Raw genomic sequence first — 23,620 nt, 5'->3', positions numbered from 1 at the left:
CCAATTCTTTAACCTAATGCTATGGAAAATAAAGAGCATGAAAGCACGGGAAGGATTAAAGCATGAAGACCACTGGCAATCTGTGGTCTGGGAAGGCAGAATGGGATAAGAATAGTGGAATGCTCTTACACCAACTAGCAGAGTAAGGTTAAGGCTGAAAGGTCACTATGGCGAGATGAGATAAGAGTTAGTAAAGGTAGTCTCCCTGTTAAGTGTCATTATGACAAGATTAGGACCATAAATATTTGGGACATGACATTAAATATCTAATTAATAGTTTGCAGAGTCAGCTTGAGACAGGAGACTATTGTAATAGATGGAATAGCTAAATATCTAATCATGACAGGTTAGTCTGGAATGGAAGGTCACTGTAGCAGAGGTGATAATAAATATCTAACCATGACATTAGAATAACATTAAGTAGAATGTACAACTAAAGAGATAATGGGAATTAACATCACTGGTTTATTGTGTAGCTAGAGTAAGGTACTTTGATTAATATAGTTGGACATGCTGATAAGCTAACAGAAACATGGTAAAAAAAATATTAAAAAACCACGGACCCTGAAGTTCGTGGGCATTCGAGAATCTGCTTTCTCAGTGTCACGGCTTTTTGTTTGCAAATAAAAGACCTATTTCTTGAAGAATTCTCTGCGTCTCCTGGTGATTCTCTACATTTTCTCCACCACAATGCTGTTTGGCTGGGGTGGGGTGCACTCTACATTTTTACTGTATACAATCTTAAGTTTTTTGTGTGCCTTATTGAAAAGGAAACCTGAAGCTATAACAAAGTTGTACCTGAACCTACCACTGGACTCAGACTCTCATTGGAAAAGTATGAGATCTAACACAGTTTTTTGAATTTTGGCCTACTGGACAACTAGTTTACTCCTCCCACCTTTCTAAACAGTGAGGGCTCAGAAGATACCTCGCAGTGTTGATTGGAGTCATCTTCAGAGCCCAGAAACACTGTGGATTGCTTTTTGTGTTGCACTGCCAGAAGAATACATTGTCCTTAGAGAGGGTACAATGTTGTAATGTAGTTAATTCTGCAGTGAGCATTATCAGAATTGTAGCATTATTGAGGGTTATGTCATGAGGGTGAGTTGCTTAAACTTGGTTTGTTTTCGAGTTTTCAGAGGTTAATAGATGATTTAATTAAGCCATTTGACTACAGTTTTATAGATTACCTGACAGTATATTATTCTATATCCAACTTTCTACAACTATTTACTAGATTAACTGTCAACAATACAATAGCATGTAGAGACACAAAAATAAATGCCAGGAAATACATTAATCAGACAGATACAACATATGTAAATTTTCACTTGTGAAGTACATACTTCCTTCTAGGAGAAAGTGAGGACTGCAGATGCTGGAGATCAGAGCTGAAAATGTGTTGCTGGAAAAGCGCAGCAGGTCAGGCAGCATCCAAGGAGCAAGAGAATCGAGATTTCGGGCATGAGCCCTTCTTCAGGATTCCTGAAGAAGGGCTCATGCCCGAAACGTCGATTCTCCTGCTCCTTGGATGCTGCCTGACCTGCTGCGCTTTTCCAGCAACACATTTTCAGCTACATACTTCCTTCCTCTTTTAGAATGCCAGAACAGTGGATTCGGGCATTTAATGTGTGCTTTTAAACACACATGCTGCACTCACAAAATTAAATGATCTTTCATTTCAATGTAACTTACTTGACTGTTAACTTATAGTTAGCATGGGTCCTCCTGACCTTGAAACCGTAAAATTTCTAGAACATTAGTAAAACTTACTAAAATCGTGACTATAATATCTGGTTAGAATTTGGGAATTCTGTGGCAAGTAACTCACTTCTTGACTACCCAGAGCCTGTTCACTATATACAAGGTATAATTCAGGAACGTGATGGAATACTCTCCACTTGCTTGAATGAGTAAAATTCAAACATTACTCAAGAGGTTTCATGCCATTCAAGGCAAAGAAGCCCACTTGATTGGCACTGCATCCACTACCTTAAATATTCATTCCCTTCACCACTGACATTCGGTGGCAATAATGCATAGCATTTATAAGATGCACTGAAGAAAGGGCCCTTTAGCACCATCTTCCAAAATTGCTACCTCTTACCAACTGGAAGGACAAAGGCAGCAGATATACAGTATGGCCCCCTGCATGGCCCCCTCAAAGCTGTGCGGCATCATGACTTGGAAATAGATTGCCTTTCCATCGCTGTTACTGGGTCAAAATCCTTGATCACCCTTCCTAACAACACTGTGGCAATACCTATATGACATTGACTGCACCACATTCTAAAGGACAATTATGGAATGTTATATGTGCTGATCTAGACAGCAGCAGCCATATCCCATGTCATGCTAGGTATCAGAATAATCACGTATTATATAAGACTATTAATTATTATATCACTTCTGCAAACTGTACAATAACTAAGTTCAACTAGATGTAGATAATAGATTTTGTCATCAATGGTACAGCAACAAATCTCCCTATTTCCAAGAGATTTTGCAAGGTTTTCAGCCTAAACTCACTGTCACTAGACACTTTGACCCCAGGATCGTGCACTCTATAGTGGACCTGTGGCTTGTATGAACATAACAAGCAAAAACAAGGTTCTTCAACCAATCATACTGAAAAATCTTCATTGAGACATGCAGGACATAAATCAGGAAGTACACACCGAGAATTATAAATCAGACTTAGCTCATGCATAGAAAGCAAGCTGAAACATGGGAACACTGGATTAAGATAGAAGAGAGAGTGAAAATATAAAAAAGAACTCCACCACTAATTAAATTTTGAACAAATGAGACTTCATACTTGTAAAAATATTTTTTCAGGGACATAGCAATTGTTCAGCAGCAACTAGGATGGATCATGCCATTAAAATTTCATCTATTCTCAAATATGGCAGCCCTAACATTCTCTGTTTGGTTTAGTAGGTAAATACACCAAATTCCTGACTTCAAATTGATTTTGATGTCTCAGCGCCGCCTTTGGAGGAAATATGTAACTCAGTCAAAATTTTCCAGATCTTCATTTTTCCTGCAGGCGTGTAGTCACAAAGTTGCTATCTAGTTTTTTCACGATAACAGTGTGTTTTTAGGTTCACAGTTATTCTCAATGGGAAATCTGGATCAATATGATTATTTTAGAAAGTATTATGGAGCCATGATAATTACAATCGTTTATTTAAATCATCACTATTAAATATGAGCCAGACAATACTGCCTCAAGATACCTGTTTTTGCTATTCAGGGTATAGTTTATGTATGACTCTCAATAACAATATCTGCTAAATTATCCAAAAATATTTCCTGATTGTGAAGCCAACTTTTTTTATTACCACCTTTAATTATTACAGAAATTTGAAAAGTCTGACTTACCACTCCTCTGGATGACCAAATTGATCTCTGTTCCAACGGAGCAGTCCTTTAAAATCTCCACTACTTGGGTATGACTGAGAGTCTGCACATTTTGCTGATTAATCTCCATAATTAGGTCACCTTCGTTAAGGCCACCACAGCCTTGAATATCTAGGATTTGTTTCACTCGCTGCCCTTTGGGACTATCTGCTATGGTAAAGCCAAAGCCTTGCGCTCCTTTCACAATTGCAATTTTCTTGAATTCACACTGAGTGGCTCCTGAAGAGGCCATAGAGACACTATCCTCCTGAACTGTTGATAATGTTCCATTCACCTGGTCATCAGTGAGTATTGGATTAAAGGAATGTAAATGTTGGTCAGAGATGTCTGGTGCTGAGCGAGAAGTCCGGGAACCAAACTCCACATAAGTGTCATAATTACTTCTCCCATTTATTTGTATTGGTTGCCGGTTCACTAATGTTAAAGGAGGCATCATGCTGTTGTTTGGGTCATCAGGATCAAAGGGTAAAAGGTACCCACGGCATAAAACAAGATTGACACATTGGCCAATTGGGATAGACTGGAAAATTTTAACTACTTCAGCATGAGTATATCCTAGGACACAGATATCATTTATATAGACAATCACATCACCTAGGGAGAGAGAATGAAATGGAACAATAAGATAAAACTTTAATAAAATATATTAAGAAAATTGCATTTGCTTGTGCTTCCCCCTTTAGAATTAATGAAATTAATCAGAGTTATCAAAGACGTTAATGAATACAAAGTTGAGAAATGCAAGAATAAATTGGGCTGTAAAATGTGGGGGTCCTTTGGATTCCTGTGTATAGAGAAACTAAAATGGATCACTTTAATCAAAATTTCCCTGTGACATTGAGGGGAATTCAGGCATAAAAGATTCCAGATATGGCAATCAAATATGACAGGTGATTATTTAAGCCTCACAGCTGTTATTAAACAAAACAAAACAATCAATACAATTACTTAACATTTCCTGCCTTCTCCATGTTACATATTTCAAGAAAATCAGCTACTGTATCTCTAGTTATTAGAATAGAGAATATTTCATAACAACAGACACGTGAGAAATTAATTTATAATTCATAATCTCATGCACTTTTATAAAAATGTGGTTAGCAGGAGCGGCACTGTGGCTCAGTGGTTAGCACTGCTGCCTCACAGCGCCAGGGACCTGGGTTCGATTCCGCGGTGACTTGGCGACTGTCAGTGTGAAGTTGCACATTCTCCCTGTGTCTGTGTGGGTTTCCTCCAGGTGCACCAATTTCTTCTCACAGTCCAAAGATGTACAGGTTAGGTGAATTGGCTATGATAAATTACTGAGTAGTGTCCAGGGATGTGTCAGTTAGGTGTATTAGCCATGGGAAATGCAGGGCTACAGGGATAGGATAAGGGGATGGGCCTGTTTGGTATGCCCTTCAGAGACTCGGTGTGGACGAGTTGGGCTTAATAGCCTGATCCACACTGTAGGGATCCTCCCAAAAAATCATAAAGCTACATCAGGTACATCTTACTTCTGGTAACAGATTAAAGCTTCTCCAGGATTCACTCTACTAAATAAAGTTTTTGGGAACTATAAATACTTACTGATGTAATCATTAATCCAATTTTACACACAATGTCTCATGATATCAGTCAAAACATGATAAGTTGAATTTTGGGGTCCTACATAACTGACTTTGCCTACAAGCATGTGTTATGTAAATAAAGTGGAAACATACTGAAGCAGCAAATGTGTGAAAGACATCTATTTTTCAAATCCTTTGACATCTTAAATTGACTGCAAATGAAAAGGTTGAGTAAAACTGCTGAAATATATTGGGAGTTAGCTCCGGAGAAATCTTTATCTGCGTTGTGCACTATGTTCAAACAAGTGCAATACAGTCAAACATGCCTTCTATGTGTTTGTGCTGCACCATAAAACCCAGGCATTTCAAGACTTTGATGGCTTCAGCTCTGGATGTAGGTGGGTGAGTGGGTAGCATTCAGACCCTTCATTATTATAAAATTTCTTGGTTGAAGAATGTATTGCATCTGTAACTGCTTCATCTATTGGTTCTGTTGTGCAGTGTATGGTGTTGCCTGTTTCTGCGCAAGCTTCTATGTTTGTCTCTGATGAAATTTCCATGCTAGACTCCCATGTGAGTGAAAAGAACCTAATCATTGGGCTGATTGGCCTTCACTTTGCTCCTCCTTGTTCCCAGCATCTTGAGCAGTTGCCTATTTGAACTTAATGTAGTGGAAGCAGTCAGCAATTGTGATTTTCGTAATCTTCTTTCAAACCGTCTTCGTAATGAACATGGCCTCAAAACTGTTAAGTGTGCTCCAGCTTCTTATTAATGGCCTCAACAACATGAGAGATCGGCTATCATTAGTAGTTGGTTTTAGGTTTTTAATCATCCACTGATCTTATGGCCAAAGCTTGGCATTGCATTACAAGGCAAGAATGGCAGCTTGACGCTCTTGAGGCAAATGATGTCAGGGTGCATGGGGTAATATCTGTAATGATTATAATCTTTATCTTCTTACATTGATATATTTGTCTATTTTCCTGATTCAATCCTCAGGAATGCTGAAGGTCACTCAGGCCGTTTTGCCAGTCCCATACTGTGTGGTAGTGTCTTGACATTTGAAAAGCAACATGGCTTCTTGGACTTTATCACTGGAACAAAAATGTTTCAGTGCCTTTTTTACTGATGCAGACCATTGCAGTGACATGTGCATTGCTTTGCTTTTCACCATTGTGCACCCATCTTCAAACATTAAAGCAGCAATTTAATAAACAATAGTAAAAAATATTTGGTTTCATCCATGTTAAAAATGTCTTTTGGTGCATAGTCATTCAGAAATGTGGGACAGACCAGTTTGCAGCCAATCATCTGTCATTACTAACATAACTGCTGTATTTTCACCACTTACTATATTGGTTCAGGCATCCAGTTTTACAGATGAACTCTTTTTGCCCAACTTCTTTGCCAGGATAACTCCCAATTTCCTTCAGGATTGGAGCAGAGATGAGAATATTCTGTACTCAAGCTGTCTTAAATCATGGGTGTAGAGCTTCTTCAAAGTTGGGATAGGCAATCATTCTTATCCTCTTCCTGGCTGTAGAGAATGCCAGTGTGTCAAACTGTCCCAACATATTCAGCATGTGCTTCAGAATTGCTGACAATATTCACAGTGGAATCTCCATCTCCTTAGTGAAGTCCACTTTTTGCCTTGCATCACATCTGAATTTATGCATTGGGCAGTATCAAAAATCTAACTGTCAATATTTAATGGATATCATTGAAAATTAAATATTTTCAGTATTAATGGTGAGTTTCCTTTAATATTTACACATACGTTTTAAAGAAGATTACTCCTGGAAACCTTCAGTGTTTCACAAAATAGTGTTAACGGGCAGTGAGAGTAGATTTATTTTTATATTTAGTGCAGCTCTTTTTCTGTCTTTAAAGTGCTTTAAAACAAAGCCATCATTATTAAAACAAATAGTCAGTGTTCAAAGACATGAAGGGCCATGCAGATGTTCAACATTAACAAATTAAGTTCATAACAACAGCGTCACACATGCATACTGAGAGGTCATGATTTAAATATGCAGACAAACTGTTTTCACAACAAATTGCATAACCTGGTCACCTGTTCACCTCCAGACAACTCTTGAACCACTTCTATCTCCTCCTGAAATTTATCTTTTTTTAAGAAAACTGAACAGGTTCAGTTTAGAGTAAACGATTTGAAGATGGCTGTGGAGACTAATATTTATCTGTGTGCTCAATAACTCCAATCTGGGTATAGTACAGGGCATTGGTTAGGCCACTTTTGAAATATTGCGTGCAATTCTGGTCTTCTTCCTATCTAAAGGATGTTGTGAAACTTGAAAGGGTTCAGAAAAGATTTACAAGGATGTTGCCAGGGTTGCAAGATTTGAGCTATAGGGAGAGATTGAATAGGCTGGGACTGTTTTCCCTGGAGTGTCAGAGGCTGAGGGTTGACCTTGTCGAAGTTTATAAAATCATGAGGTTTATAAAAGCATGAATAAGATAAACAGAAAAAGTCTTTTCTCTGGAGTAGTGAGTCCAGAACTAGAGGGCATAGGTTTGGGGTGAGAGGGGAAACGTATAAAAGAGACCTAAGGGGCAATTTTTTCACGCAGAGGGTGGTATGTGTATAGAATGAGCTGCCAGAGGAAATAGTGGAGGCTGGTACAATTGCAACATTTAAAAGGCATCTGGATGGGTATATAAATAGGAAGGATTTGGAGGGATATGGGCCGGGTACTGGCAGGTGGGACTAGATTGGCTTGGGATATCTGGTCAGCGTGGACGAGTTGGACCGAAGGGTCTGTTTCCGTGCTGTATATCTCTATGATTCTAGTACTGATTGTAAAATCTAATTTACAGATAGATTTCTTCACAAATGGGAAGAGGTCTGCAGAACCTCAGAGGAAGTTTATTTGACAATTTTGACTTTTAATTTCACAAAACTTGAAATAAACTCATTTTTGGGAGTACTTAAATGATTGATTCTTGCAGGCTTGCCCTCCTTAATAGCAATGCCATCAATTGCGTTTGGTTAGTTTTTGTGGCAACTCTGTATTAGGTGCGAGAAGGACTTCTCCCAATGTATGTACTCATAGCTGTGTGTGAGATTTTAGGTTTTTTTTTATAGTGTGCATCATCAGGCCCATAAAATTCACATGTCCAGTTATCTCCATACTGCAATTTGCAACAAGCAAAATAAAAGGTGGAATGAGGCTTCACATGCCCCTAAGTACTTTTGAAAGTAATAAATACATAAAATTTCAATATTTTGTTTTAGATTCTGCTCTGCTAATGCACCTCACTCCTGTGAAATGAGTGAGAAAATTGCTGTCTGTTCTGAAGTTTTTGAGGGTCCTTCTCAGATACTCGTGAAGACACGAATGGCATCATGATACTCAACACTTCTGCTACTCCCTCATTTAAGACTGCAATGATTTGAAAGCTGCATACTGCAGGCTATCCATGGCACATTTCAAAGATATAAAAAATGCTTAGCTCTTTGTCCATGATTAAATTATACATTCCCTCTATTAATTTTGAAGTGTTGTCTTTCTGTTCCTCCTAATGTTCTTACATTCATAGACCTTTCTCAATAAAACAAGGTACCCTACATCTATAATTTACCTTGGAGACCCTATGCTTGTCTTATTTCACAAACTAAACCTTTTGGTCTAGTGTTCCTGATATGATGTGCTGAGTTTAAACGTTTTTGTTTTGGATCATAATATTGCCCTTTATTCCTCGACTTACTCACTTTCTGGCACTTCATTAATTCTTTAAAGAATCTTGCTGTAATTGGAAAATGTACAGATAGACTGAGAGGAGAGAGTGGTGTAGTGATAATGTTGCTAGATTAATAATCCAGATGCCCAGGCTAATGCTTGGGTTCAAATTGAACTATGACAGCTGATGGTATTTAAACTCAATTCATTCATTTAATAGAAGTGAAGTGAACTAGGCAGTGAATGTTGTCTACATGGATTTAAGAAAGGCCTTTGACAAGGTCCCTCATGGCAGACTGATACAAAAGGTGAATCACATGGGACCTGCAGTGAGCCGATAAGATGGAGGCAGAACTAGATTGGTCAGGGAAGACAGAGTGGAAGGGTGTTTTTCTGAATGGAGATTTGTGCCCAGTGCTGTTCTGCAGACACCAGTGGTGCTGGAATTTCTGTTGTTTGCAATATTTTTAAATGATTTGGAGGAGAATGTGGGTGTTCTGATTAGTAAGTTTGTGGATGACACAAAGCCTGGGGGGCAGCAGATAGTGAGGATTGCCAGAGGTTACGGCAGGATAGAGATAGGCTGGGAGTTGGGTGGAGAAATGGTAGAAGGAATTTAATCCGGACAAATGTAAGGTGATGCATTTTTGAAAGTCTAATGCAGGACAGATTTATACAGCAAATGGCAGAATGCTTAGAAGCGGTAACGTTCAGAGGGATCTCGGCATACAGATTCACAGTTCCCAGAAAGTGGCAGCACAAATGGAGAAGGTGGTCAAGAAGGTGTATGGCATGCTTGACTTTATCAGTTAGGGCATAGAGTATAAAAATTGGCAAACCAATTTGCAGTTGTGTCAGGCTTTAATTAGGTCACATTTGGAATATTGCATACAACTCTGGTTGCCACACTTACAGAAGGCTGTGAAGGCTTTGGAGGGGGTGCAGAAAGAGTTTACCAGCATGTTGCCTGCTTTGGAGGGTATTTGCTATGAGGAATGGTTGGATAAACATGGTTTGTTTCCACTTGAACATCAGAGGCTGAGGCGCGACCAGATAGATGTTTACAAAATAATGACAGGCCTGGATAGAACGAATAGACTGAGTCTTTTTCCCAGAGTAGAAAGATCATTTACTTGGGGACATAGATTCAAAGTAAAAAGGGGGAATAGTTAAAAGAGATATGAGAGCATTTGTTTTAAACATACAGCCTGGAATGCTGTGCTTGAGAAGGTAGTAGAAACAGATTTAAAAGCAACATTTAAGAGGCATCTTGACAGATGTATAAATAGGCAGGGAATAGAGGGATATGAACTGTGTAGAGGCAAAGGTTTTTTACTTTAGAACAGAATCATGAGCTGGTGCAGGCTTGATGGACTAAAGGGCCTATTCCTGTGCTGTACTGTTTTTACCTTTGAAAAATATTCTCAGTAATGGTGATTCTGAAAGAAGCACTGATTATTGTAAACACATTTGTCACAAACTGTGTGTAACCACGAGAGTCAATGGGAGCAAGACTGTCTGAACTAGAAACCAATAACCTTGATTTGATTAGTGTGACTTTTGTTGCTTAATAAATTGTCCTGGTACTACTTCAAGTGCTTCCTTATTCAAAATTTATTGCTTGTTTTTTGGTGTTCCATGGCAAGATTGGACTTGGGTGGGGAATGTTTGTTATTCGTGGTTAGGGAGGTTGGTAGTTGGAGGAAAGCACCCCATGATAGGCATTTGGGTCATTACTTTTTTTAAACCTACATTTGGGTGCGCAGGACACAAATATTGAAATTTATTGTTGACACAATACTTGGGAGGAGGATAGTGAAAGAGGAGACAGAAAGGCTGATGCAATTGGTGGACCTGTGGCAGATGAAACTTAATGCACAGAGGCAGCAGGAAGAATAGGAGAGGCAATATAAAGGATTAACAAGTCTAAATAAGGTGCAGGAGCAAATAATTGAAGGTGGCAGGGCAGGTTCAGAAATTGTTGAACAAAACATATCATTCAAGGCTTTATAAATAAAGGCATGAAATTTAAAATCATAGAAGCTATGGTGTATTGTCATAAACACCGGTTTGTCTCGACAGTATTGTATCCAATGACAATTTATGAAGAGCGGAAAGCATTAGAGGGACTGTACATAATATTTATTAGAATGGTTCCAGATATTATGGTCTTCAGCTTATTTGGATAGATTGGAGAACGTGGGGTTGTTATTCTTAGCAAACACTGAGAAGAGAGTTGCTATACGTGTTCAGAGTGATGAGGACTCTGGACAGATTAAATAGGCCTGTACTATTCCCATTGTTGAAAGTGTCAAGAACTAGGCTACTTATTTAAGATGAATAGAAAAACAACCAAAGCTGAGATGAAGAACTTTTGATTTTTTTAAAATGTGGGATTGGAAACTGGAATGTACTGCCTGAGAGTACAGTGAAGAAATATTCAATTGTGGCTTTCAAATGTGGATTTCAAAACGGAACCAGATAATTATTTGTTGAGAAAAATATTACAGGGCAATGGGGAAAGGTGAGGAAGTGGAATCAGTTGCTCTTATTGAAACCTGGCACAGACATGACAGATCACATCATTCGATGGCTACATCTTTCTATATCTTTGTAATCTCTCCAAGCTACCCTCAGAGGGATTTGCGCTTACCTAATTTGGACCTCTTGAGCATTCCCAAACTTAGTTTCAACTGCTTTGCCCAGTGATCTGGAATTTCCTTGCTTAACCTCTGTTTCTCTTCCTCTATTGTACTCTTTAAAACCTACTATTTGAACAACCTTTCAGCCAACTGCCCTTAAATCAATATGAACTTCGTGTACTATTTAGGTTGATGATACAGGTAGTTCTTCTATAGTGCAATGGTTGAGTTCTTGTGCAACCCCACATTATAGGAAAATCGTGCTTTAGATAATGCGCTTAAAGTGTTAGTGATGTAATCGCATTACAGCCAACACGCATTTTAAAAGTTCACATTATAGAAAGTGTCCTTAATTTGTCAATCGCGTGACAGCAAATTCGTGTTAACAACGCATGTCATAGTAGAACGCCTTTGAAACACTTTGAGGTTCCATACAGAATAATAGAATGACTACAGCAAAGGAAGAGGCCATTTGGTCTTTTCTGATTTGCTCACCCATTTCCATTTTGCCATCTACTGCTGCTGGTCCTTCTGGTATCACACTCTTTACTTGCAGAAATTCATCAGGCTCATCACCACCAATAATGGTGAATCCAAACCCCATGCTGCTCTTCTTCAGTGACGTTGTAAGAAACGTTCCCTTCAGCTGTGAAACATCTCGAGTGAAGAGTGGCTTTTCTAAGTTGATAATGCAAAGATAAAAAATAATTAAAAACAAGTTTGAGACATTTGTGCCATCACAGTGCTAAAGGCACTGATAGTGTGCAGTTTTTATTTTTATTTTTAACCCTTTTGGATGGATATTTTAAAATAACCAGTTTATCAGTTGTAAAATTATAATACAAAAATTGTTACTAATTTCATAGTTCACAATTTATTGGAAAATTTAATATGTAATAGTAACCTATGTGATTGAAAGGGTTAAAAACAATTACTATAAGCATGCTAAAGCAGGTAACAGAAGACCACATTCACTTCCAGTGCCTTTGACAATGAATAAGAAGCTGTGATGTATAATTCCCCACTACAAATGTCTGCTTTACAACAGTGCAGCTTGACTGTGAAGTTGCACTTTGACATACCATACAGCCTGTACATTCCAGCACTGTCAGTCCGATACTGAGACAGGTCATTCGTACTGCGCGACCGCTGAGGCAGAGAGCCTGGGCAGGTATGTTTGGGTCTAGGTAATGTTGATGATGAGCCTTCTACAGTTATAAAGGAGAAAAACCCTCATTCTTAGGCCTTGATCTTATGAATAATGACTATACTCTATAGAATATTGATATTCCATGCTATTTAATTCAAAAGAACATTAATCTCCACCAATTCTACTATGTCCTAGGTTGCAGTTACAGCATCATTTCTGCTATGATTGATGCTTCAATTACATTATATTTGCTTTTATGCATTAGTCCTGAAACAGTGAAAAGCCTCTTAAAGATACACTAATAGTAATAAACTTCAGCACGCAAGGAAGACATCACAATAACAAAGCATTCCAATGTGGTGTCATTTACATACAGTATTATAACGATATTACCTCGGAAACCAGCTGCTGGCATAGGGTAGAGCACTAGATCCTGCTGCAATGGACGTTGCTGCTGCAACTTCTTCTTTGCTTCAAGAACAGGATTTTCAAACTGGGTTTTTCGATTTATGTGACTAAAGTGTCATATGGAAAAAAGAAAAATAGCAAGAGCAGAAGAATGGCACAAAAAAAGCATTGAAATAGGAGTAATCAAGAGTAGGAAATATGCAAGGAAGAAAAAATCCAGAAGACAGTGAAAGGTGACAAAAAACAAAGACACACTTATTATATTGTCCAGGTATTAAGGATATCAATATGTATGTACGTATGTATGTATGCATGTCTGAAAATTTTAGTTCAAACAGAGAGCAAGTTATTCTGTGATGTTCATCACTTTGTAATCACAATTAACAGTTACTAGAACACCTATGAAACAGTTAATGCCAGAATTCACCTTAATGTAAAACATGAAAGCATGATGAAAAGCTGAATGTTCAATGAAATTGTAGAATGAAGTAATAATTGTGATACATCGCTTTGGACATACTGTTAAAATTTCTACTGTGGATCTGTAATCTTTTTATTCTGAAATATTAAAAATAAGATACTCTTCAGCAAACTTACTCAACATAATAGGTGCCATAGACTGGATCATTTATTTTCTCCCAACCATATGGAAGTTCTGCAATGACAGAAAGATAATCACAGATATACATTTGTAATGATAGTAGTGATTTATACACAAGTTATTTCTGTCCTTTATGTATGAAAATCCCTAATAGCTGAATTAAACATAGAAATTGAGAACCTAGGTCAAGGGTCAAGGCCCATAATACAGAACACCATTAAGACTGAGAAGAATAAACAGGACATAAAGAAAAACATGAAACAAAAATAAAAAGATGTAAAGCTTGTGTTTAAAGAGCTGAAAGACTGTAAAAGAGTTAAGTTGTTAAACAATTTTAAGAAGATAGTATAAGTAAACATGATGTTTGGGTTTCAAATATTTTGGGGGTATATGATAAAGCAACAGCATATAGTATATTCGCAGTGTAGATAAAAGTTCAGAGCAATATTAAAACTTTTACATCGATAAATGGGGTCACAAAAACAATGGAAATGGAATAGGATAAGGTTTGGATTCTGGAAATGATTTCCAATTGGATTACATGTTTTTTTCTTGTACATTGGTCACTATTGTGAGAAAAATGCCAAGAAAGAATTCAGATAGGACGTCAGTATTATGGAGTTTTTGATTTCGCTCATTTTAGAGACTCACGAATGCTTGACCGGAAAAGAATCATTGAACGAGAAGACAACTTGAGCTTCCCTTTGTCTGTTTCATGATGATATGTTTATTACCTGTAATATGGATCCTATAAATAGGGATGTCTGGAAAAGGGTGGAAACCATTGATAGCTTTGTTATACTTAACCATTTGGTCCAGATGCTGCATTCCTAATTGTGAAAACATCCATAATTAAAATTGAAATTAAATTGCCCGAGGGAAGAGTAACTACCGTCCCACAGACATTGAGAGTGGAAAATGTTCATAACATAATATTGCTTTCCACAAACTTTAGTATTAGATCTTCAATTTGAAAATATAATTCTATCAATAGTTTAGTTGGCTGACATACTGCATAACAGGTTACTGAAACATAGAGACTATAAAGTCTCAATGTTGATTCCTGATCTGTACTCATGGGGTTGATTTCAGCTGGGGAAGCAGTTGAAGTATCAAAATTGATCTTGATGGCCTAATACTAGATAGGATATTAAAAACAAGTTCCCACTCTGAATTGATATTTTGTTGTTTATTTTGAAAAATGCCAATGCTTGTTGATCAAAAAAAGGAAAGATTGGACTCAACTGCAGTGTGCTCTAACTTACACTTGAGAGTGAGATCAGAGGGCTGATGCTTCTTGGTGAACCACTTCCTGATAAAAGTCAGTACTTTCAAGAAAGGCCAGGAAACCCACCATAAAAAGAAAACTGAATACAAAATCCCAAGCTTTTACTTTCTGAAATTTAAAGTTTAAGAAGAAACAAATATTTTTGTGAGGCTGAATCTCAACTCAGGAAATTATATTGTTAGGAAAGCGAACAGAAATAGCATCGCAGAGTGAAACCATTTCACATATGTCAATCAATGGTATAACATTATCTATTGGCCACGTATGCAATTCAGACAGGTAGCTGCAAAAATCTATTTACACACCTCTGGAACAGGTGGGACTTTGAACCCAGACCTCCTGGCTCAAACGTAGGGATACTGTCGCTGCACCACTATATAAGAATTACTACGCTGATACAAGTGATTCGTAGCTCAGTAAAGTATGTATAAAAAATGGCCAATTGTTCCTAGGCTTTTGGATTCGACCCAAGAACCTTAAGTTCAAAACACTATGTGGTAGGTGGATCTTGGTTGAAACTTGGCAAACCCGAGGGCAGATTGGGAAATGTGAATGTTGGCAAAATGGTCTGAGAAGCTGGATAGTGAGTCTGATTTCTTTCACGCTTTGTCAAAAATGGAAAAGCCTGTATATGTGCTGCCTCCTGGAAGCCGAGATGATCCACTTAAGTGGTCAATTCAGGGTTTCTTCCTGTCTTGATAAACCTTTTAACCAAATTGGAGTAGGTTGTCTCTGTGTGAGAGACTGTTCAGTGAAATCTAGTGGTCTCCCAGCAAGCTTTGGGTGGGTGCTCCTTTTGGGTATTTTATGGCCCACAGGGCTAAGGCCTCACCTACAGTGATGAAATACCTGGCCTCAGAGACCTGTCTTTCCCTTTGCCCCAACCACCATTGTTTGCCTCTCTGGCTCCTGTTGCCATAATAATGACCTGGAACTGAGATAATGTGCACATTACCTTAGCAGTTAAAGTAAGGTAGTTAAGATAGTTCAGATAACGATGCCTTGCTCTGGTCAGCAACAGATAATCAGAATAAGCTGAGATATACATGTATATGTGTACATACACTTGTTCAGCAGCAGTAAAATGATCCCAGTTTAACAGCAAGCTTGTAAAGGGAAAATCATATTAATGGTATGATTATAGGTTTACTTCAGCACACTGAAGTTCATCAAAATTACAATATCTAATATCTATTTAATTATTAGCCATTCTCATTAATGCATACTAGAATGGTTATAAACAAGCAGAGTTCAGTACAAATAATTGGGAACTGCCGAAAAATGCTGAACTCACACCATAAATTCTTTTGTTTTAGTTATTAGTTGTCTTAATTATCATTCATGCAGGTTAAACACAGTATTTTTAGGAACATTCAATTGTTGAATATTTGAAATATTTGATGTGAATTATACTGATGCTATAAAATTGGACAAAAAGGACAGATAACACAGCGCACATTTCAGTGAGGATAAATTTTAATAAGTTGGATCAAATGTTCACAATAAAATGCCAGTAAATTATTCTGGTCCCTGCTGTACACAGAGCTATGCTTCTTTGAACAATTTTTAAACAACATTATTGAAGAACATTCACTTGTATAACTCTTTAGGAGGGGGCAGAGCCATAATAATACGGTGAGATGCATTCTCACATAGGGAACCACAGATTGGCATTAAAAAAGGTGATGAATTTTCTGTATTATAATTTTGTTTGCAGCATACTTGTTGTAAACAGGTAACTCCATTTTTTATGTTGGGTATTTTTTTTACACTTGATTGTAGATTGTGAAGAGTACAAATTCCAGCCTCAGGTGACTGTCTGTGTGGAGTTTGCAAATTCTCCCCATGTCTGCGTGAGTTTCCTCTGGGTGCTCTAGTTTCCTCCCACAGTCCAAAGATGTGCAGGTCAGGTGAATTGGCCATGCTAAATTGTCCATAGTGTTAGGTGCATTGGTCAGAGGGAAATGGGTCTGGGTGGGTTACTCTTTGGAGGGTCGGTGTGGACTGGTTGGGCCGAAGGGCCTGTTTCCACACTGTAGGGAATCTAATCTAATCTCATCTAAAATAAATAGGAAATTCTGACATATTATTCCTATCATATTTTAAATTATTGCTTGAATTTATTAAATTAAATACTGTTATGACTTAACTGGGAAGAACGCACCAATAATTGTGTCCCACTGTTCCACAAACCATCACAAACTGGATAAAATTCCAACCAGACCACCAAGCCCAATTTTCCTGGCTGACTGTTGTGTGGAATAAAAGTAATTCACACCAGGTTGTAACAGAAATTAACTCTATTTCTTGTAATACACTTTAACAAATGGCACAGAAAAGAAAGGATTTCTAATCTACTTCTACGTGACTAAAAGTACACCCCTTTAAAAACTATAAATTCATACACTCATTCATGATTAAGGCAGACAAGGTACAGATGCTTGAATGTCGATATTATGGATTAAAAAGAATATTGATAGGTATACAAAATTTAAAAGAACATAAATCCAGATTTCAAGGGTGGGTGAAATTGTCTCACACAGTTCATCTTGACTTTTAGCACAGATGAGATGCTGCTGACTATAAAATGATGGTCATTCTTCACTTTGCTAGTTGATCCAGTAAACCTAGTTCTTTTCTTGTTATAAAAATTTTTGATCTTCTTTTAAGCTTTCTGAGTACTTTTTGTTGTTTTCCCATACAGAGTGAGAGATGTATGTTTTCAGTTTGTGGGCTCTGGATGTCTCTGCTGCCCTTGCACTTGCAGCTTTGTAACGAACTGCAGCTCAACCAGAGTGCTGCTGTCAGACAGAATTTCTTCAACTCAGAGACACTTCAAGCATTCCCCTCCCTGATTCAAAATGCAATATTGTCTGGAATAGCTGAAATGTGCAGCACTTGATTTTTCCCAAATCAACTTGTAGTCTCAAAAAAAAGGACTCTTACAATGTGAATGTCACCAAGAAATTTCTTTAAACCAATTTTATTCAGAAAAAAGTAAGAATGTCGCTTTTTCTTATTGTGGCCAAATAAGCCTAAGAATCCACTGCAGTGAAATAAACAATATAAGTCATCAATATTTTGGAAAGATGCATTATAACAGGTACTTGGTGAAATGTCATATGACAGCAATGCATTGTAAACGTTCTAGTCAGCTTGCCTACAACCAGTTTTTCCTGAGAAACATTTCAAAACTTGTACTTATCTTACTTTGCTTGTACTGTAGGAAACTCACTCTCTCTCTTAACACCTGGGTCTCCCCTACTTAAAGAAAAATGTAATTTCGTTTCTCCACAAAATTTATTATTTAATTTAATGCATTAAAGATTAATTGATTGGCATCCTTCTATTTGCTAGAGATGATGAGATTGCAGCTTCATGGAGTGTATGCTAAAATGCAAAAACAATCTCTCCACGTGCTGGACTGAAACTGAATTAATTTGAAATTTTCTGCACTTTTGTGTGGTCGCATGACCAATATGTTGAAACTACCCAAGTAGTTTGACTTCTGCATGTGCACTGCTTTGTAGACACTGTATGTCAATTCTGAGAAGTACCACAAATGAAAGGAATTCCATTTCCTCAGTGTTTGGGTAGTATCTAATCACATACACAGACTTATGCAGATCAATACGTGTTATTTGGCAATAGTCATAATGCTTTCATTTGTGGCAATCTGCAATGTCATTTGCATCTGAGCCTGGGAAACTGGGTGACAAGGACCATCATTTGACAACATAGCACGCTATACCGTTATGCACAAAAACCATGCTGTCACATGAAATGCAAGACAGCACACAATTGGGGTCTTCCACTGCATGGACCATTTTAAAGGAGATTCACAATATGAGTGCTAAGGTTTGTGGTGATCTTTATGCTTGCTTGTGTCATATTCCACATTCTTTTCATATAGTTCAAAATTACTGGAAGGATTAATAGCTGGATTATCAGTTTGTTTAAACTCCCATGAATGCTTCAACCATGAGTGACAATTCACGTAAACCAATCAAAACTGATGTTTTGGTCTTACAGACCAGAGTGCACAATCACACCTTCATGGGAAAACAGCTTTGCTGCCTGGTATATGGCGAACAGCTGAAAAGAAAGGTGGAGTGGGAGAAAAAGGAAGGGAAAAGACAACTAACACAATCCTTTTCTGGCCAGCCTACTGTAATCAACTCCCACCCTCCCCTCCGGGCACCTTCCCCAGCCACCGCAGGAATTGCAAATCGTGCGCCCACACCTCCTCCCTCACCACCATCCAAGACTCCAAAAGGAGCCTTCCACATCCATCAAAGTTTCACCAATGTCACTTATTGTATCCGTTGCTCCCGATGCAGTCTCCTCTACATTGGGGAGACTGGAGCCTCCTCGCAGAGCACTTCGGGGAACATCTCCGGAACAACCGCACCAATCAACCCCACCGCCCCGTGGCTCAACAATTCAACTCCCCCTCCCCCTCTGCTGAGGATATGCAGGTCCTGGGCCTCCTCCACCGCTGCTCCCTCACCACCCGACACCTGGAGGAAGAACACTTCATCTTCCGTCTCGAAACACTTCAACCCCAGGGCATCAATGTGCACTTCACCAGTTTCCTTATTTCCCCTCCCCTCCCTTACCCCAGTTTCAACCTTCCAGCTAAGCACTGTCCCCATGCCCTGTCCTACCTGCCAATCTCCCTTCCCACCTAACCGCTCCACCCGCCCCTCTGACCTATCGCCTCCATTCCCACCCCCATTCACCTACTGTACTCTTTGCTACCTTCTCCACAGTTCCCCACCCCCATTTATCTCTCCACCCTGGAGGCTCCTTGCCTCTATTCCTGATGAAGGGCTTTTGCCTGAAACGTCGATTTTCCTGCTCCTCGGATGCTGCCTGACCTGCTGTGCTTTCCCAGCACCACTCTGATCTAAACTTCTGTAACCAACGAGTCTAGTGGCAAAAACCAATGGAAGCGTTCCTCATTCTCTGCTTGCCAAAATTCTACACTTGCCATCCTTCTGTCACAGACCATCACAGTATCTGTTTTGCCACAATGACAAATAAAAGCCACCATAAAATAAATAGTCAATGTAAATTTATAAATCAAACCATGACATATTGCATTCAAACATCAATTGCATTGTAGTGGATGCAGCATGATTGGTGAGAGAAGAGCCTTGCAGGATGACCTTGAACAGCAATAACATTTGTAGGTCTGGTTGCAGAGTGCAATGTATCAACTTGAATGGCAGCCATCTGGGTTTATCACTAATGCAGAGGCACTAGTGGAGTGCCAGTTGTGAGAAGGTGATTGTGGTTAGGTTGAAAGAGGACATCAATAATATGCTTCACCATGGCAACCTGGCCGATTACCATCCAATCAATCTATTTTTGTTCATCAGTAAAGTGATGCAAAGTGACATCAACAGTGCTATCAAGCAGTACCGGCTTAGCAACAATTTGCTTAGTGACTCCCAGTTTGGATTCTGCCCGGGCAATTCAGCTACTGACCTCATTACAGCCTTGGTTCAAACTTGGACAAAAGAGCTGAATTCTACAGGTGAAGTGAGGGAGACAGCCCTTGAAATCGAAAGCGCCATTCAAATGAATGTGGCATCAAGGAGCCCTAGTAAAACTCCTCACATAAACATACTGACTACAAGCACAGGTCAGAGGCTAGGAATACAGAAGTGAGTAACTCACCTCCTAACTCCCAAAAGCCCTTATACCATCTACAAGGCACAAGTCAGGAATATGATGGAATATTGCCCACTGCCTAGATCGGTGCAGCTTCAACAACACTCAAGAAGCTTAACACCATCCAGGACAAAGCAGTGCACTTGATTGGCATCACATTCACAAATATCTGCTCCCTTCATCACTGACACTGAGTAGCAGCAGTATGTACTATCCACAAGATGCACTGCAGAAATTCACGAAAGATCCTTAGCATCATCCAAACCCTCGACCACTTCCATCCCGAAGTACAAGGGCAGCAGATACATAGGAACATCGCCACCTGCAAGTTGCCCTCCAAGCCACTCACCACCCTGACGTGGAAATACATTGTCATTCCTTATATGTTGCTGGATCAAAATTCCTTCCCTAAAGGCATTGTAGGTCAATCTACAGCAGGAGGACTGCTGCGGTTCAAGAGGGCAGCTCACCACCACCTTCTCAAGGGCAACTAAGGACGGGCAATAAATGTTGGCCAGCCAGTGATGCTCACGTCCCATGAATGAAACAAAAAAAAGGTGTCAAGTTTTTCTTAGCTCCGTGATAATGACCATAGTTTTTTTTTGTTGACAAATCTGCCTATTCACCACACATTTTGTTATGGATACCCATCAACCTTTTTTTCCCTGTAGGACACCCTATCAAAATCCTTTACAGTGGAATCTGAGGGATCTGGGTCTTGGCTATAGAGCACTTGCATCTGGTCACTTACCAAATCCTGCTCAATGTCTTTATATTTTAATGTGAGGGCTTCAATAGAAGGTTTAAAGGTGGCCCCAATCTACAGTTTCTCCCAACACATTAATATACCCCAGATTGGCTTAACACTTATCTTCTGTTGGTTGTCAGTCATCTCAGTTGGCACCAAACTAGCCGTGCAACCCATCTGACTATTTCTTACATCCCAGTAATTAATTGACAAATACATCAAATCTAAACTGATCGCATTTTTGACATGATTGCCTGATTGTATCCAATAATAAAACCTTATTTTGTGATTGGTGTTTGATTTATTACAATTCTGTTCCAATATTCTTCCCCATTCCTATCCTATGTTTCTGGATGCTGAGAGCCACCATTTTGCTTCTATTAGTGACAGATGAGGGAATAGAATTTTTGAAAGAGAGGGTTCTCTAGCATTGAACTTACAAAGTAATAAACTCAGAACTTGTAGGTGAAGGACATATTCAGACAGGAACTATTTAGGTAACAAATCAAAGGAAGCAGGAGGCTTCAAAGAAAGGAAAGCAGGGTCTCAGATGAGCCTGTAGAATTAACACAGTCAAAAGAAAAGTCATGACAAAAGCAGGATTCAAACATAAATGGAAAGCAACTTGGCTGGATGTTTTGCAGGTGAAATGGGCCTTGCTATTTTTGTTTGTACAACATACTTATACCAGAGTCACTATAAATGATCATAACCATTTGGGGGAAGTGGCAGTCCCAGCCCCATGTTATGTATCTAAGAAAAACACCAACACTTTACATTAAAAATGGCAGAAAACTGAAGAAAGGAAAGGCAAATGATGAATAGTTGTTCAGACTTGATGTGTGCTGGAGGGAGGTTTGGTGCAGGTGCCCTGAAGTTTGGGTTTGTTTGAATAAGGGTATAGAAATGGTCGTGCTATTTTCATCAAAGCAATCATGCCCTGAGCACTCATTGTCTCTCAATACCCAAAACCCTCATAGCTCTGACCATTTAGATTACTCACTGTCCCCAATTTCTAGATAGTTCAATAACTTCCAGTTCCTGAAGTCCCGTACTCTTAAATGCACATCTCATTTACAACGCACAAGGTAACCTTTAAGTACTGTAGGCTACCTTTAAATGGTGCTGATATAGCACAAACTTGAGCATCTGCTGAGCATTTCAGCCACTTGTCTGCATGTTTAGCATTGATAACATGAAAATCAGCAGTCAGCACACAGAAATTTCAAATAATTAATGGCCACCTTCTGCACCATAATAATTCATTCAGATACCCAAGCACATTTTGGGCCCTGTCCAAATTCACAGAACAACCCTTTTAGGTAGATCTTCTATGGATGTAAAGCTTCAAAATGCCTCAATTATGATATAGACCACGCTTCAATAACAACAGTTTGTACTTTTATGGCATCCTTAGGGTAAGAAATGTCCCAAGGTGCTTTACAGGAACATTATAAAACAAAAAGAAGGGTCTGAGTCATACAAGGGAAATTAGGCTACAAGCCAAAAGCTTGGACAAGGAGGTAGGTTTCAAGAAGCATTTTAAAGTGAAAATGAGATAGAGAAATCGAGGGAGGGGATTTCAGAACTAGGACCTTTGCAATTAAACACACAGCCATCAATGCATACAGTAATTATGATTGGGAATGAGCCAGAGGCCAGAGTTAGAGGTGTGCAATCACCTTAAAACATTGTGGAGTTGAAAGAGATGCCCTGGTAGGGTTCAGAAAAGATTTATTAGGATGTTGCCAGGAATGAAGAGTTTGAGTTATAAAAACAGATTGGATAGGCTGGACTATTTTCACTGGAGTGTAGGAGGTTGAGGGGTGACCTTATAGAAGTTTATAACATCATGAGGGGCATGGATAAGGTGAAGAGCAAAGGTCTTTTCCCTAAGGTGGGGGAATTCAAAGCTAGGGGGCATATTTTTAAGGTTCAAAGTTTGTGAGAAGATTTGTAGCTCGCGTGCTCGTTGCGGTGGTTCTGTTCGCCGAGCTGGAAGTTTTTGTTGCAAACGTTTCGTCCCCTGTCTAGGTGACATCCTCAGTGCTTGGGAGCCTCCTGTGAAGTGCTTCTGTGGTGTTTCCTCTGGCATTTATAGTGGCCTGTCCCTGCTGCTTCCGGTTGTCAGTTTCAGCTGTCCGCTGTAGTGGCCAGTATATTGGGTTCAGGTCGATGTGTTTGTTGATGGAGTTTGTGGATGAGTGCCATGCTTCTAGGAATTCCCTGGCTGTTCTTTGTTTCGCTTGCCCTATAATGGTAGTGTTGTCCCACTCGAATTCATGTTGCTTGTCGTCTGCGCGTGTGGCTACTAAGGATAGCTGGTCGTGGCATTTCGTGGCTAGTTGATGTTCGTGGATGCGGATCATTAGCTGTCTTCCTGTTTGTCCTATATAGTGTTTTGTGCAGTCCTTGCATGGAATTTTGTAC

At 39.1% G+C, this 23,620-nt stretch overlaps 1 protein-coding gene across 15 annotated transcripts in view; it reads right to left on the bottom strand.

Annotated features, from left to right (window-relative positions):
• magi2a (membrane associated guanylate kinase, WW and PDZ domain containing 2a) overlaps window positions 1–23,620 on the bottom strand; it is a 682,885-nt gene that overhangs the window by 107,351 nt on the left and 551,914 nt on the right. For 14 of the 15 annotated variants that reach the window (XM_043713779.1, XM_043713778.1, XM_043713782.1 and 11 more), the window contains 5 exons: window positions 13,472–13,529; window positions 12,860–12,981; window positions 12,399–12,524; window positions 11,812–11,994; window positions 3,385–4,017 (listed from right to left, as the gene is read on the bottom strand). In XM_043713779.1, coding sequence (XP_043569714.1) covers window positions 3,385–4,017; window positions 11,812–11,994; window positions 12,399–12,524; window positions 12,860–12,981; window positions 13,472–13,529 — 1,122 coding nt within the window. The remainder of the gene's footprint in view (window positions 1–3,384; window positions 4,018–11,811; window positions 11,995–12,398; window positions 12,525–12,859; window positions 12,982–13,471; window positions 13,530–23,620) is intronic. The other variant, XM_043713780.1, reaches the window with a different exon arrangement.

Source organism: Chiloscyllium plagiosum, chromosome 23 (genome assembly GCF_004010195.1).
Source record: "Chiloscyllium plagiosum isolate BGI_BamShark_2017 chromosome 23, ASM401019v2, whole genome shotgun sequence".
Lineage (NCBI taxonomy): Eukaryota > Metazoa > Chordata > Chondrichthyes > Orectolobiformes > Hemiscylliidae > Chiloscyllium > Chiloscyllium plagiosum.
Note: the sequence above shows the minus strand (reverse complement) of the source record. Positions and strands in the feature narration are given on the sequence as shown.